Below are 15615 nucleotides of genomic sequence, written 5' to 3' on the forward strand. Positions count from 1 at the left end.
AAGTGACAAAACCTTTGTGAGGCTGACCTCTAGTTTGAGGTTGCAAGAAAAGGACCTGTCTGGAAGAGGCAGGTGCCATCCTGCATTGGTGCTTCATTCACACCGATCAGGCTTCCTCCCTTTACTGGCCCGAAGGAACCACACAGGCATCGCCAGCATAAGGACTATGCCAACAGTCAGCTCAATTATTGATCGGGCACATGGTAAGCACCCAAGAGGGGCAGGGCCAGCTTACCAATAATGTTATGGGTGGTAGAGGCCATGTGGCACAGATAGTGCAACGGTGAAGTTGAAATTGAACTTAATGCAGAAGGCGCAGCAGAGGCCAGACACTAAGTGATGTGAGGGGGAAATAGCAGCGCTGGGGGGGCGGGGGGAGAAAGTGCCCCCTCTTTTCCCTGCCCCAGGCTGGGGGGGGGTCCCAGACCCCCCGCCCCCGGGCACTGCACGGCCGGGGAACAGCTCCCTCCCCCTCCCCGGGCCAGGACCTCTGAATGCAAGCTCAGCCTCAGCCTCCACCCCCGGAAGTGACGTGTCAATCACAGTCCCGCACTCTCCCTCCAGGAGCGCGAACAAAAGGGATTTTCAGCCCCGCGCCCCGCCCCTCCGTTCCCAGTGCCGCGCTCTGGTTGGCTGGCGGCGCCCTCGGCGGCCGGCGCCCCGTCCCGCCCCGCTCGCTGATTGGCTGTGGGTCCCGGTCGGTGGGGTCGGCGATTGGCGGGTGCGATGTCAGTCGGAGCGGAGCGGGGCCGGGCGGAGGAGCCTGGATGGGGAGCGCGGCCGGGTGGTAGCGGCGGCGGGTGCGGATCTGGACGGGGCCCGGCTCAGGTCAGTGCGTCGCTGGGGGGCGCTGCTTGCCCCCGCCCCGGGGGGGCCGTGAGGGGGCGGCCGTTGGGGGGCGCGTGACCCCCCCCCGCGGGCACGCTGCGCCGGTTGGGGGCTAACGTCGCGCTCCTCGCCCGCAGCGGGGGCGGGCTCGGCTGGGGGGGCCCCGGGGCCGGGAGCCGAGCTCGCGCCAGGTGGCCCGGAGGGGGGAGGTAGCAGCTCCTCGCGGGCGCTTCTCGTGCGCGGGGGCCGCTGCGGGGGGAGGGACCTTGCGCCCGTGAGAACCAATAAAGTGTCCCGGGTTAAAGCACCAACTTCTAACCGGTGTCTGAGGTTTATCATCTTGCATAAGTGCAGCGCTCCTCGGGCAAGGACTGTGCTGCAGGAGGGGTAGGAAAGCCCCCCACGGCTCGAGTCCCATGGACCCTTGTAGGTGTTGATACCTTTGACTTTTACCAGTGAGATTTTATTTACTTCCTGCTGGTTTTAAAAGGGGGAAACTGGCAGCAAGGTGCATCGATATAAAGAGACTCTCGAGAAGTTTGCGTACACACCTTTGTGAAAATTATTTCCTGCAAAATGTATAAAGCGAGTGCGCATTTGTTTGATGGTTATTGTACTTTAGTTGTGTCCCTCAAAAATAATCCTAGTGGTGTTTTGGTTTCTGGAGTTTGTTCACTAATGTCTCCTATATGCAAACACAAACAATTTTGAAATGGGAAAACAGAATGGAGTAAAGGCCTGTCCACAAGTATCTGAAGGATGTAAACACCAAGGGGTGGGGAGGGGAAGAACTGTATTTTTATTCAAAAGGGTTTCCCATGGGCTGCAATTAAGGAAGGAATTCTTCAGGCTGAAGTGTGTGCTTCTCCCCTCCTCCCCAAGTTCATAACAATGAGATGGACATGGAATGGATTTCCAGAGGAAGTAGTGATGCTATTGTTTTGGCCCATCTTAGACTAGACTAGACAGAACACTAGAAGATGTAGAGAGAAATATCTCTGATCAGGGCTGGATATAGTCTTTGAAATCCAGAATGTGTTAACCCAGAGTATGCAGAGAAGTCGCTGAGTTGGTCCCAGGATGTTAGAAAGATAAGGTGGGTGAGGTTGAATAAAAGATATTTCCTTGGCCACCTTTGTGTCTTTAATAACCCAGAGTAAAAGTTCTTGACATCTCTAGCAGGAAGTGGGTTCTTATGTGGAAGATGGAGCAGAAGCTAAAAGTGAAAATCATAAAAAGTTGCGTAGTGGCATCCCATGGAGAGAAATGAGAAGCAAACTAGTAAGAGAGCAAACAAAGGCAGCAGTTTTTTATCTTCGAAGACTGAAGATGTTGAACTGGCCTGGCTATGTTACAGGAAAGAGGCAGAGAATACTTAACATGGAAGTATAAGCCTCAACAGCTCTTGACAAAGCAAAGATAGGGACAAACTGGTAGCAGACCTGTATAGGCACGTCATTCCAAATAGAGAAGCTAAAATGGCCATCACAAATCCCTCACCCTGCAGTAAAGCCATTAACAGGTGGGCTATCAAGGCTTTAAAACACTGAAATTGACTATTCTTTCTCCATGTAAAACAATACAAAAACAACAGCTAACTTAAAGCTGTTATCTTCCAAGCCTTTCTAAATAATCTGTCTCTAATTTATTATGTAGATATTTAATAGTCTTTGGTAAGAAAACTTAAGGTTTTTGCCTTTTTTCTTATCTACAATTTGCACTCTGAAGCAAAAGTTAAAAGGTTGATAACTTATGTGTGTTTAAAAAAAAACTTTATATTTTTGTGGATTCTCTTAACAATTCTTCGTTTGCATGTTGCTGAAACATGAATTTGGGGAGATAAACAGGCAACAAGCCACCTATCCTTATGAACCAGTTTTGGGGCTTCTGGATTTGACAAACAATCCGGTCATCTTTTTTAAAATGTAGATCAGTCATTTTGGATAGTTCCTTTTTAGGTGCCTCCAAGTCACACAGTCTGGTCTGTGTGCACAGTATTCATGAACCAGTGTTTGACTTCTCCGAGAACAGACTCTGATTCAGAGGCCCAATAGATGTCATGAAATTTTACATCCTTGGTCTGTAACGGATGGAGTGCTGGCTGAGACTCTAGCTGACACCCTTGCTGGCTATTTCACAGACCAGCATTGGAACTAGCTCTGAAAATCCCCTCTTCTCTAAATGGAGGAAAGAGGCATGAAGAGTATCTGTCAGGGAATTGCTGACAGAATAAAGTAGGAACAGAAATGTATCTAATTAGGTCTCAAAAATTTACCAGACACTTACTAGCCTTAGAACTAAGCCTAATAGTGAGAAGTTTATACAAAAGGCAAGGGTGGGGAAGCCCCCTCTATGGGCCAAGCCCTGGAGTAATGCCTCCATGAGAAACCCAGAACTCCTGCTAATGAGACAGGGGAGGATATTGCTTCAGGATCCTGGCTGCTGCAAGGAAGCGAGGAAAAAATCTCTGCCACTCTTCTCTTTACTAGTCTGCTTTTAGGCATGATCCTCTTCTATGAGGGACACAAGGCCTACTTCTCCTGCCTTGCTTAGCAGGATTTATGCTACAAGTATGACACCATACATCCAGTTCAACTTTCCCAAGTGTGAAATTTACATGATTCTTGAATTTCTCTGCTGCTATTCAGAACCCTCAGGGCTTCAGTGAAAATGACTTTGGTCTTATTAACTACTCTGCTGTTGCTCAGCAAGGCTTCCAGCAGCAACAGAGTCACTGGAGCTGTGCACAGACTCAGGAAGACAAAATTTCATCTGCTAGCTTCTGAAATGTAAACCACACATATTTTTGCAAACATTAGGGCTAGAAACATAGTGCCCCATGCTATAAGGTGCTGAATGCATCTGAATTCAGTTGGTGTTGTAGATATTTAGAACTTAACAGTGTCAGGTCATATATGTATATAGTGGCAAGACGACACATGGATTTTTCAAGCTCTTTATCTAAACATTCATTTTTAGAAGAAAGCTCTCTAACGTGAGATGATTGACCCCAGAAATGTCTGGTCAGTCCATTCTTAACACAAATATGCTTCTGTTGTGCATTTTTTAAAAGTTTTAGTCTTAACTAGCTCCCAGCCAGAAAAAAGGCTTCATGTGTCTGTGCAGAGCATCTTAGTTTGAAGGTGGCTTATTTTGTGTTTGTATTTGACTTAAAGATATGTATTAGTTGGCTTTTAGTCTTTAGTCCTCTTCCAGAGCTTTTGTCTGCAGACCATTAGCACAGCACAGGACAGAGATTAGGGGATAGCGGAAATGAATAGGTGATTTGCTTTTTCTTAAATGAAGAGATTTGCCATCCAGAGATGTAACTGGAGGATTTTATATACAGGGGTTTCAAGTGTGACATTTGTAGTCTGTAGTTCTAGAAAACAGAAGCATATAGTTCAGGGGGATTTTAGGGACGAGTTTGTCATCACAGTTTAAAGAATATTTTAAGAATAACTTGGTGTGGGGAACTTATTGTTGTGGGAGAGGGGTTGCTTTGTTTTGCTTTTTGTTTAAATCTTCCACCTTCCCCCACCCCCCAAAATAATCCCAAATGCTACTCATTTTAACTTAAATCTCTGTTGTGGTTTTGGCTTACTGCCTAATACATTTGCGGAAAGACAAGAAGTTAGAGAGAGTGGTATGCCTGTTTTTGAATAGTGTAACTGAAAGCACAGACGCAACATTCTGTGTATACAACAGCATATTTTTATTTTGCTGATTTCCAAACTATCCTTTTAGGTTCTTGTATGGCTTCTATCACTGCGGTATCTGAACGCCTGTGGACTTCTGAAAATATCAGCCCTTTTTCAGCTATGAGGAGTTAAAATGAGGCTTATTCAGAGCTGTAGACACAGAAGCATTGTTGAAAAACCAGCATATTTGTAGCCATAGCCTGTGAAAGGACAGGAAGTATCCCCAGTCATTAGAGGAAAATGCCCACTTCTGTTCTGTGTAAGATGTTGCAAGGAAAAGCACAAGACACATGAGTCAAATCCTTAAGTGTATGTGAACTGTCTGACCGATCTCTATTACGTATTCGGCTGTGTGTTCTTTTCAAGAGTGGTGTGGTTAGGTTCTTGTCTGATTAGAACACTGGCCCCTTAGAAGTCATGGAGTGTGTCATCAAGCTCTGTTGGAGTCAGTGGACCAGATTCTTCTGTTAGGCTGGGGACTTCAGATTTACACTCATGACTACAAGCAGAATGTAGCCTAGTGCCTTCATAATAATCTGTGCAGGTATTTTGCATGATTAAATATACGGAAATACTCCTATTATTTGGTAGCCTACCTCATCCTTTCCTCCAACACTGTATGCTCAGAATAATTAGGTCTAATTTAAAACCAATTTCAAATATGTCTGTAAGATAATTTTAAATTTAAATACTTAAACATATCTTAATATTTTTTGTGGGTGTATTTCATGTTAAATGCTGGAAAGTAGGTTATTTTAAGGGAAATATTAACAGGCTCAGAAGAAAATGTTCCATAAGTAATGTTGCTTTCAAGTATAAAATTGTTTCTGCTGAAAAAAGCGTAGCACAGCTAAAAGGGACAAGCAATAAGCAGTTCTGTTTGTTTAAGCTCTGAACTTTTGATTACTGTCTTAAAAGTGTAGCAGATCTCAGACTCAATAAAAATATTTATTCTATAAGACTAAATACTGTAGTTTTTGTGGTTTGATCTCTCTGTGTTCACACAGGTTAACATATTGCACTGGATGTGAACTGTAATGTTCTAATTGTTATTCCTTAAGTATGGTTTTTAAAGTTGTTGTAAGTGGAGCTTTTTTTTAGGAATATAGAGGTGCTCGGTCCATTCTCGCCAGTTTGCATGTGAAAATCTACTTGTCAGGATGAGTGTGTGTGTGTGTGTGGTATTAAGGGGGGGAAATTGTGCAGGGATAGAGAGGGAACAGTCCTCTGAATAGTATTTAGAGGGGGCGAAATTAGGGAACTTAACAATATAAGGACATGCCTAGAGTGACCCAGGATAGGATTCAGATAGACGATGGAATTTATTGGTGTAATGGCCTCTGAGTTTTTTTTTTGATTCAGAGACATCTGGCGTTCTAAAATAAATTGGGTTGACTTTTAGTTCTTTCTTCTTCCCCCCACCAGCATCCCTCAAGATAAAAGGGTTAGACGGGTTCCATTTCTAAATGTGCATCGGTTCAGCAATGTGAGATCTGCAAGGTGTCGTAAGTGACCTTTACCCGGTGTCTTAAAACCATAGTAGTGCAAGTGCGTTTTTTTTCAAAATACTGTTTTAATTATATCTGTCTTGTGAGATTTTCATTATTAAGACCTACAGCATGGCTGGGTGAGCTGTGCTCTGAGTACAGTTATCACTTGTATGTGACTTGTTGCTGTTAGGCTGTAGTGTGTGTATGGGTGTGTCCACCATCTCAAAGTATCTTGAGCTTCACGAAGTTGAAAATTAAAGTGCAAGCCAGTAAGTACTGACTAGTTTATATAGCTTGTGCTTTTGGTTTCTATAAATAGTCTTGCAGGAGGGTTATGAAGTGCTTATTTAGAATAATATCTTTGGGGGCAGGGACTTGGTTCATTAGCACTTTTTAAGTGTATGGTGCTATGGAAATAGGACAGGCTTTGGTCAAAGCATTACCATTTTGAATTATAAAGGTTAGCTCTGTGTTCTGATAACTTAGAACAGGGGTCGGCAACCTACGGCAAGCATGCTAAACACGGCACGTGAGCCGATTTTGAGTGGCACGCAGCTCCCTGCCGCGGTCCCGGCCCCCAGCCCCACTCAGCCCCCCCCCCCAACCGCTCTCCCCTGCGGGGGCAGGAGGCAAAAGCTTGGTTCTACAGCAGCCAAGCTTCCCCCCTCCCCCGCTTCTTCCCCCAGCGTGGTGCTTTCCGGCCCCTCCTCCTCTCCTTCCCTGGCCAATCAGCTGATGGCCCTAGCGAGGGGGAGGGGGAAGAGCGGCAGCGTGCACACAGCTCTCTAGAGGACGCAGAGAGAGGTAGGGACGAAGCCTGGGGGAAGGGGGTGGAACAGGGCATATCCCTCCCAGCCCGCTGCCATGAGCCGCCGAGGGCAGTGGGCTGGGAGCACCCCCACGAGCCGAGCACCCCAGCCTTCTGCCCTGCACCCCTGCCACCCCAACACACACCCAGCCTTCTGCCCTGCACCCCCATACCCCGAGCCTTCTGCCCTGAACCCCCACACACTCAGCCTTCTGCCCTGCACCCCCCATACCTCCAGCCTTCTGCCCTGAACCTCCCACACCCCAACACACACCCAGCCCTCTGCCCTGAACCCCCCACACCCCAACACACACCCAACCTTCTGCCCTGCACCCCCATACCCCGAGCCTTCTGCCCTGCACCCCCACAGCCCCATCCCTCTGCCCTGAACCCCCCCACACACACTCAGCCTTCTGCCCTACACCCCCCCAGCCCTCTGCCCTGAACCCAACACACACCCAGCCTTCTGCCCTGCACCCCCCCAGCCCTCTGACCTGACCCTTGAACCCCCCACACACCCAGACTTCTGCCCTGCACCCCCCCAGCCCTCTGACCTGACCCTTGAACCCCCCACACACCCAGCCTTCTGCCCTGAACCCCCTCCCCCAGCCCTCTGCCCTGACCCCTGAAACCCTCCCCCCCCCCAGGTCTGGGGTCCCGGCCACAGGCCCTGATCAGCCCGCTGCTGGTCTAGGTGAACAGAACCCCAGGCTGGCAGCGAGCTGAGCAGGCTGGTGGCGTAAGATCAGCATTTTAATTTAATTTTAAATGGCGCTTCTTAAACATTTTGAAAACCTTGTTTACTTTACATACAATAGTTTAGTTATATAATATAGACTTATAGAAAGAGACCTTCTAAAAACGTTAAAATGTATTACCGGCACGCGAAACCTTAAATTAGAGTGAATAAATGAAGACTCCGCACACCGCTTCTGAAAGGTTGCCGACCCCTGACTTAGAACATACTGGATAGCCACCGTGCTTATGGCTGCAGGCAATGGTCAGCTGTGAACTCCCCTCTTATTTGTACTTAAATCCAGTTTGTGAGCCGTGGTGGCAAGCAGATGCACCATAGTAGGAAACTCTCACAGCTTTGCAGAGGATGTGCTGATGTGAGCTAATGCAGAAATAAGCATAATTCTCCATGTATTGCTGATAAAACAGATGCTGGTTTTCCATTTTTTCAATGTGAAAATTGATGTTCAGAACAGTGCTAAATGTACTGATGTTAGTGCAGTTAGTTTTGCCACCTGTAGGACCTCAAAAATTACAGGGGAAAATATCAGCTTTCTTCATTGATAAAAGAAAATATTTGTCTTATTTTAAATTTGTCTTCTCTTCACTGAACTAATACAACTTAAGAGTGAACATCTCACAAAATATGATTTGATACTGTTTCCTGTAAATACTGATTCAGTCTTAACCTTCATAAATTAGTCTGTGCAAGAACTGACCCACTGTTAAAATTAAGTCATGCATTTCCTGGGCGGACAGTCAGGATGTTGAGATTTAAAATCTGTCCATGGCAGTCATACAGTTCATAAACTTAAAAGTGCCTACTTAAGCATGGTAAATTTTAAAAACTGAAAACAAAGCCATATCCCCTGCCCTGGTCCCAACCTGTAAAATTAATTCTAGATAGTGATGGGAGTTGCTTTTTGGATGTTATGATTCTGTTCTCTGCTTCCGTTTATAAATGGCACTACACGTTTTCTTTCTGCGCTGTACAAAATAGCTATTACAACTAGCTAGCGATTTCATAGCGTAGAAGTAACATAATTGTCAATCAAACAATTCCAGGCATGAGAGAGGTGTCTTGTTTCTGGTCTTGCACAACTGTGTCTCTAAAAAAGTATATTGGTCAGTTTACAATTCTCCAGCAATTGTCTACTTACAGAATAGTCGTTAAGAATGCAATGTCCTGTTGAAATGGGAATCTAATGAAGCTCATACAAATATGAGTCTCCTAAACTGGAAAAGCAGTAGAAATTTTAAGTGTAGATAATGAGGTAAAATTGAGTACAAGAGGCTGCATGGTTGGTGGTTGAAGCAGAAGACTAGGAATGTGGATTTCTGGGTTGTCTTTCTGATTCTGCCACGGTTTGAGAGACCTTGGGAAAACACTTTATGTCTTGAATTACTAATCTGTAAAATGGAGGTGAGGCATACCTCACAGATGAGCTGAGGCTTTCTACGGGCAAGGTTCACTGGGCTCCTTTGATGACTATGGAAATGGAAAATATTAACTTTATTATGATAAAATACACTAGATCACTAATGAATTTAGTTGCTTTTTAAAAAAAAAGTTTTAGATCAGCTTTTAGGTTTCTACTGATTCTTCTGATAAAGGCATTTCTCTTGAAGAATCTTATCCACAGCTTTCCAGGCTTGGCAAACCCTGGAATATTCCAGATTCTGGCTTCATGGCCGGCCAGCCTATACAGCAGATGGAGCACATGTTGAAAGTCCGTCCTAGGGTGGAGGAACATCCAGGTTCCTGTGCAAAAGTTTATAGTTAAGTTTTAAACTCCATGAAATCTCTTATACTAAAGTAAGAATACATTAAATGATTTAGTCTCTGCAAAATATCCTGCAGACAAACCTGGATGTATTATGGACATTCAGATTATGTCTACAAGTGGTTCCTGTTTCAGATTTATAGGTTGGAATATGCCTCAGACAATAGCACCTGAATATGACCTCCCAGCAAAGTCTACTTGAAGCAGTTGGAATAAATGTGGCTGAAAACTGTCTTATATTTTTGAAGCCACTTAATGCAAGATGACAATGCCAAGTAACACTACGCTCAGAAAGAGACTAGGGAACAAGTATGTCTCCTAACATATGCCAAACTTAGTCTCAAGAATGTGCTCAAATGTCTGAAAATGGGCATATAAGCAGTCTAATTTCATTGGGAATCCACAGACTTTACTGGTTAAGGATTAAAACTGCATGGGAACAGATTAGTTTTTGTAAATGTATATTCAAAATGATTTGAGTAATTTCCTGAAGATAACTTGGTCTGTAACTTGTTTGGAAGTAGTTTTTCTGTTTTTCAATATTTGAATTTTGGGACGTTTGTTGGGATGCACAGCTCAAATGGATGGTGTATTATTACTTGAGTGTATGAGAATAACATTAATTTCAAATTTGCCTTCTTCAAATGTTGGCTTAAAATCTACTGTTTTTGTGATCATCCCTGCAAAGTAATTTAATTTCTTAGCATATTTGTGGAAAACAAATATGCAGGGGAGTGAACTCAAAGCATATTTGTTTAAATATTCAAACAGATATTTAGAGAGAAATTGTACTAGTCACCCAACTCTAGTGGTAATGAAGATAGAGCAAATATATTGTTCATTGAAAAAATCAGTTTTTCACGACTCCAACCAATCCTCTGATTTTTTTTCCCCTTTGTCCTGAATATAGCTGTTTTTTTTACTTCAAGGCATGGGTTGGGATTTTTTTCTAAAATGCTGTAATATGCTATACACTGCATGTGCTGACTCTAAACTCTGTTTTGAAATGAAAATGACAAAATAATTCAGATGTTTCATCTTAAAAAAGCTGGGCCAAATTAAAGTGTCCACTCTTGTTTAAAGAAGTCTTCCCTTTACCCTCCTGGGAAGTCTCAACAATTCTTATAAAACTCTAATTAAAATTTTGAATGTGGGGACTGTATTCCAGAACCCATGGATGTTAAATGTATTTGCTGGTTCAGAAAGCCCTCTTCCAAGAACACTTGCAGCAGAGATCAAAGCATCTAAAGCCAAACTGCGACTGTAAAATGTCCTGAATCTGATTATTATCTCAGTGCTTTTAGTTCTACAAAGATGACCCAGGGTAGAAAGAATTTTTGTCTGTGAACAGTAGTGGAAATGGCCTCAACTTTTGCCCTTCAGGGGAAGTATTCACATGAAAAGAAATGTGTTCTCCTTTAGTTTCCTTATTATTTGTATTTGCTTGCTCTTCAAGAAAAAAGGCTGCTTTAAATCCAGTTGTCTTCCCTTTGCTGTAAGTGTGGCATTAAATATGAACTTCAAAATTTTAATCATTTACTGAACACAATGCTATGCTGACAGCTCTTTAATGGCTAGTTACATTGCATTTTAACACAACCACAGTACCATAAACAGCAATAGCTATGCTTTCATTTAAGAAGACTCTCTCTGAAAATGTTTGAATATTTTTAGTTTGTGTTTTAACATCAGTGTAGTATCTGGAAGCAAATAATCCTGGGCAGTTCACCAACTTGCATGAACAAAGCAGGAAGGTGGGATTTTGTTGTTGAGAATTTTCCAGGCACTTATTTGGCAGTTTCAAGACTTCTCCTATAGCTGTGATTTTTTTGTTTTGTTTTTTTTAAGCAACAGGTCATGCCCCTTTTTGATTTTTTTTTTAGTACAAATAAAACATGTGTTTCAGTGAGTCAAACAAAAGTGGGTTTGTTAAGCCAGAGCAGTAAAGTTTGTATTGATTTGTTTACTCATAACTAAATTAAGAGGTCGTCTCTAACTCAGTCATTGTCCAGTGTAGAAATGGAACTCAATAATCTTGTTGGAATTGCCTAGAAGTATTCACAGCTTTTAAGTAGGGTAGCAACTTGTCAGAAGGGAATTCCCTCCCTGTAGGGAATTTAAACTTTCTCCTGCATCATGCTGCTGCTACTCGGAGAACCACTTACTTCCTCCTCTGTCTTGAAGGCCCCAACTTATGGCTGGCTGGTCTTGTTGGAAATCATGAAACCAGACATTTAGAGGTTTACCAAACTGTTTATTATACAGTCACACTTCTTTCCCTCAGACAGTAAATTCATTTATCTGCAGTACTGAACACATGCTATGCTGACAGCTCTTTAATGGCTAGTTACATTGCATTTTAACACAACCACAGTACCATAAACAGCCATAGCTATGCTTTCATTTAAGAAGACTCTCTAGACATGCCAGTGTAAATCTACCCAGAAAAGCCCTATAAAAAAAGCTGTACGGCTCTGCTGAAACTTTGCTGCTTTAATACTTCACACTGGACTTTGAGTGAAACAAGAATATTATTTCATAGATGGAGTGCCCTCTGATTAATGCTGAGGGGAGGAATAGATCATTACTTTAAATTCCTCTTAAAGTGTATAGAGAATACTTAAGGTTGTTACTCTTCTGGGTGAGCAAGACAATTTTCCTTTCCCAGAAACTGGAAAACTTCATCAGCGTAAATAATCCATTTTTGTTTGCAATGTTGTAGCTGTGTTGGTCCCAGGATATTAGGAAGACAAGGTGGGTGAGGTAATATCTTTTATTGGACCAACTTCTGGTGAAAGACACAAGCTTTCAAGCTACACAGAGCTCTGTATAGCTCGAAAGCTTGTCTCTATCATCAACAGAAGTTGGTCCAGTAAACCTCACCCACCTTCTGTCTGCTTAAACAAGATTGAACATGGCTTTATTTGCTTAGCTGTACACAAGACAATTATGCAAATTACCTGCAAAGTAGTAGTGACTTTTAGAGTAGTAGGTTTCACTGGATTCCATTCTGCTGCATATATTTGTCTAAACAAAGGTTAAAAATTAATCATCCAGTGGGTAAATCCATCTTTTGCTAGCACAGTTGGGCACCATGTAACAAACTGAAGTCTGTTCATGCATCCCATGACGTTTTTGACTTTTAGCAAGTGTTAAGAGTGGCAAAAGCGTGGGATGAATTTGACACATTTAGCTGCTACTGTTGTTGCCTTGCATTGAAGGATATGTGCAAGAATGGGTTGTAATTTTAGGACTTTTCACAGCCTATACATGTTCGATGCAGAGTATTTTAGGCTTCCACCGTAGAGACATAGACTTGTTAAAACATATGATGTGACTATTGTTGCTCTTAATTAAAATCCAGTATCCAGAAGTATTGGATCTGCATTCTAATGTGTACAACTTAAAATTGTATTTCACAAGCTGCTATGGGCTGAAGAAATTCCATAGAGAGAATAGAAACCAGAGTTCTGCGTATGTGTATGTTTCTGTGGCATTAACCTTGTGGAGTGACTTGAGTCTGTGCCACAGGAGAGGTCATTAGGGATGGCTCAAAAGGTACAATGTAGCTTTGAAATGCTAATTTATACACTTAATATTTATCTTATGGTAGATGGATCAATTTGGACTGCAAAGGTATTGTTCTTAAGCAGCCATTTTTAACCTACAAGTTATACGCCTGAAGTATGGCTCCATGATTAAGTCCTTAGTGGGACATTTGCAGCGTTATGGTTATAATCCACAGTAGCATGATTTTAAAAAAAAAAAATCACTTCTCCCTCCTGTTAATTTTGGCTGCTGCTCAGTGAATATTGTACATTAGCACTTATTTTCTGCCCACACCATCTGGGTATGCATATGCTTGTGAACCCCTGGGAAAAGGTGAAAAATCAATCTTCTGCAACTAGTTATGGAGGTCATAAAGAAAACACTGGTGTGTATGTTTTCTCCTTTGACAATACAGCTTGCAATTTGAAAAACTAAAAGGTCTGAAGTTTCCAAGTTCAATGAAGGTTGTGCATTCCTGGGTCTTAGAATATCACCGTTGGTTTTGTTCAGAGCAACATCTAGTGAACTAATTCTTTTCTTATAACTTTTGTTTTTCAGGTATTCAGAATGAATCTGGAAAAGCTCAGCAAGCCAGAACTACTGACACTATTTAGTATTCTTGAAGGAGAACTAGAAGCAAGAGATCTTGTCATAGATGCCTTAAAGGTATGTTGTAAGTAAGGTAATTGAGTCAGAAATGCTACCATCCTCCTGTAGGTTCTGCTAAAGGCCTGTATCACAAGGTGGGGTTTAGCAGCAATGATTTATTACTTTTTAAACAGTCACACTGGATATCAGCAGTGTTAGATAGTCAATGCTGTATATTGATCTATATCTTGGAATTCGTTACCAAAAAGTTGGCTGCAAAAGCAAGCAGTTCAGTGTTTAAGTGCAGAGAGCATTTTAAATGTCAGTACTTCCTTTTTTATAACAAAACTGCTCTTGATTCTTTATCAGGAAGAATTAAAAGGGTTAGTCTTAAACTTCTTAATTAACTATTTCACATGTTCCTGTTTCTTCAGTAAGAAAACTCTTCAGAGCAGCAGAGAAGATCAGCTCTCAAAATCTCTCTGGCAGGGGTGACTGCTTCCTAAGAAGCAGATGCCAGTTCCATGCTAAGAATAACATAGCCCCAATGGGATAGTAAGGCTGCATCTACACTTCAGGCGGGGGTTGTGATTCCTTTGCTTGTGTACACATATTCACACTAGTTCTCATCAAGTTAGCGGGAGTATAAATAGCAGTTTGCCCATGGTAACACTGCTAGTGGAAGTAGAGGCACAGCTGCTGCTAGCATTGCTACCGCAGCTACAGTGCTGTTTATGTGCACGCTAGTTCTCTTCAAGAGCTCATAGTGTAGACAGCCTGCAGAGTGGTCTTGTACCCTTCTTTCATGTAGTGTGTATATTAAGTTGCTAGAAAAGAAAGGGAGCGCCACAGCCTTCACTGCCTGTGTGAGTGATGCACAGTGCTGTTTTGTTGGAGCTGGACAGTGTGGTTGAGAAACGTGTAGCTGATATTGGGGCTTGCATCCGGGCTGACTAGCTGAAACTCAACTCTGATAAGATGGAATTAATGCTCCTGGAGAGAGGCAAGCAACCAGATGAAATTGCAAAACTGCATCTGCCCCTTCGGTGGGGTAATTGATTCATCTCTCGTTACTCTGTCACAGACTGAAGTCCTGATCTCTCTCTAGAAGCATCTGGATGGCCTATACCAGTAGTAGTGTTTTCTCTATCGGCATTTGGCTAGAAAATTGCATCCCTTTCTTTCAGATGCAGGACCTTGTCATCCTTATCTGTGCCTTTATCCCCTTGCAGTTTGTCTGCTGCAGTGTACCCGATATGTGTTGAAGAAACCATACCTTAAGACCACTCAAACTTCAGCTGGCCCTTGTAGGGATCACATTGTCTGTTCTTCATTACTCCATTATTTGCATTGGTTTCCTGTTTGTCTCTGGGCAGTGGTTGAAGGTGCTGATTTTGACCTGTGTTGTTTGTCCTATATAACTGAGATTGCCTTTCTCTGTTATATCAGGGCAGCTACAATTATCCAAGGCATTCAGGTTAAAATGAGAGAGTGCAGAGAACAGGGTGTTCTCAATGAGGTGTTCTTAGCTGTGGTGCTGATACCTCCATTTTATCCAGCAATCTTGATCTGTTGTTCTTCAGGGAATGTTTTAAAATGCATCTATTCTCTTCTGAGAGGGAATATTAAATGGGAGAGTGGGGGTGTGGGAATAATGAGGCAAAAGTATTGTGGGGGAAAAATTAGAGAAGTTTTGTGAAGGTTGACTATCTGGTAACTTGTGGACAGTGACATAGAATTTATAGCTAGGTTCATAATTCCTGTCCTGGGCCATGCTAAAATTCCAGTTAATCATTTTGCATGGTCTGTACTTTGTATGTATGTATTTTGTAGCTAGTGCAAGTGGTTCATCTCTTTCTAGCTGGGTGGCAAAGATTAATCTATCTCAAATCTAAAGATGGAATAGATAGTCATGTGGGTCTGCTGTCTTAACCCAATTTTAATCCAATGCTGTCCTCTGTTGACTTGTATGTGTGAAAAGCTGCTCTGGGCTGCTTCTCTTGCATGCTGTGCAGTCTATGGTAACTGCAAAATTCCATGCAACAATTCTGACATTGACTCTTGGTGTTCATAGAATCATAGAAGATCAGGGTTGGAAGAGACCTCAGGAGGTCATCTAGTGCAACCCCCTG

The 15615-nt window shown here is 42.8% G+C and overlaps 1 protein-coding gene across 1 annotated transcript in view; it reads left to right on the forward strand.

Moving 5' to 3' along the window:
- The first annotated feature begins 726 nt into the window (after nt 1-726).
- The window catches only part of CTTNBP2NL (CTTNBP2 N-terminal like), a 35877-nt gene continuing 20988 nt past the window's right edge, over nt 727-15615 (forward strand). Inside the window, exons 1-2 of the mRNA XM_065403563.1 lie at nt 727-828; nt 13454-13561. Of these exons, the coding sequence (XP_065259635.1) occupies nt 727-828; nt 13454-13561 (210 nt within the window). The remainder of the gene's footprint in view (nt 829-13453; nt 13562-15615) is intronic.

This window comes from Emys orbicularis, chromosome 4 (genome assembly GCF_028017835.1).
Source record: "Emys orbicularis isolate rEmyOrb1 chromosome 4, rEmyOrb1.hap1, whole genome shotgun sequence".
NCBI lineage: Eukaryota > Metazoa > Chordata > Testudines > Emydidae > Emys > Emys orbicularis.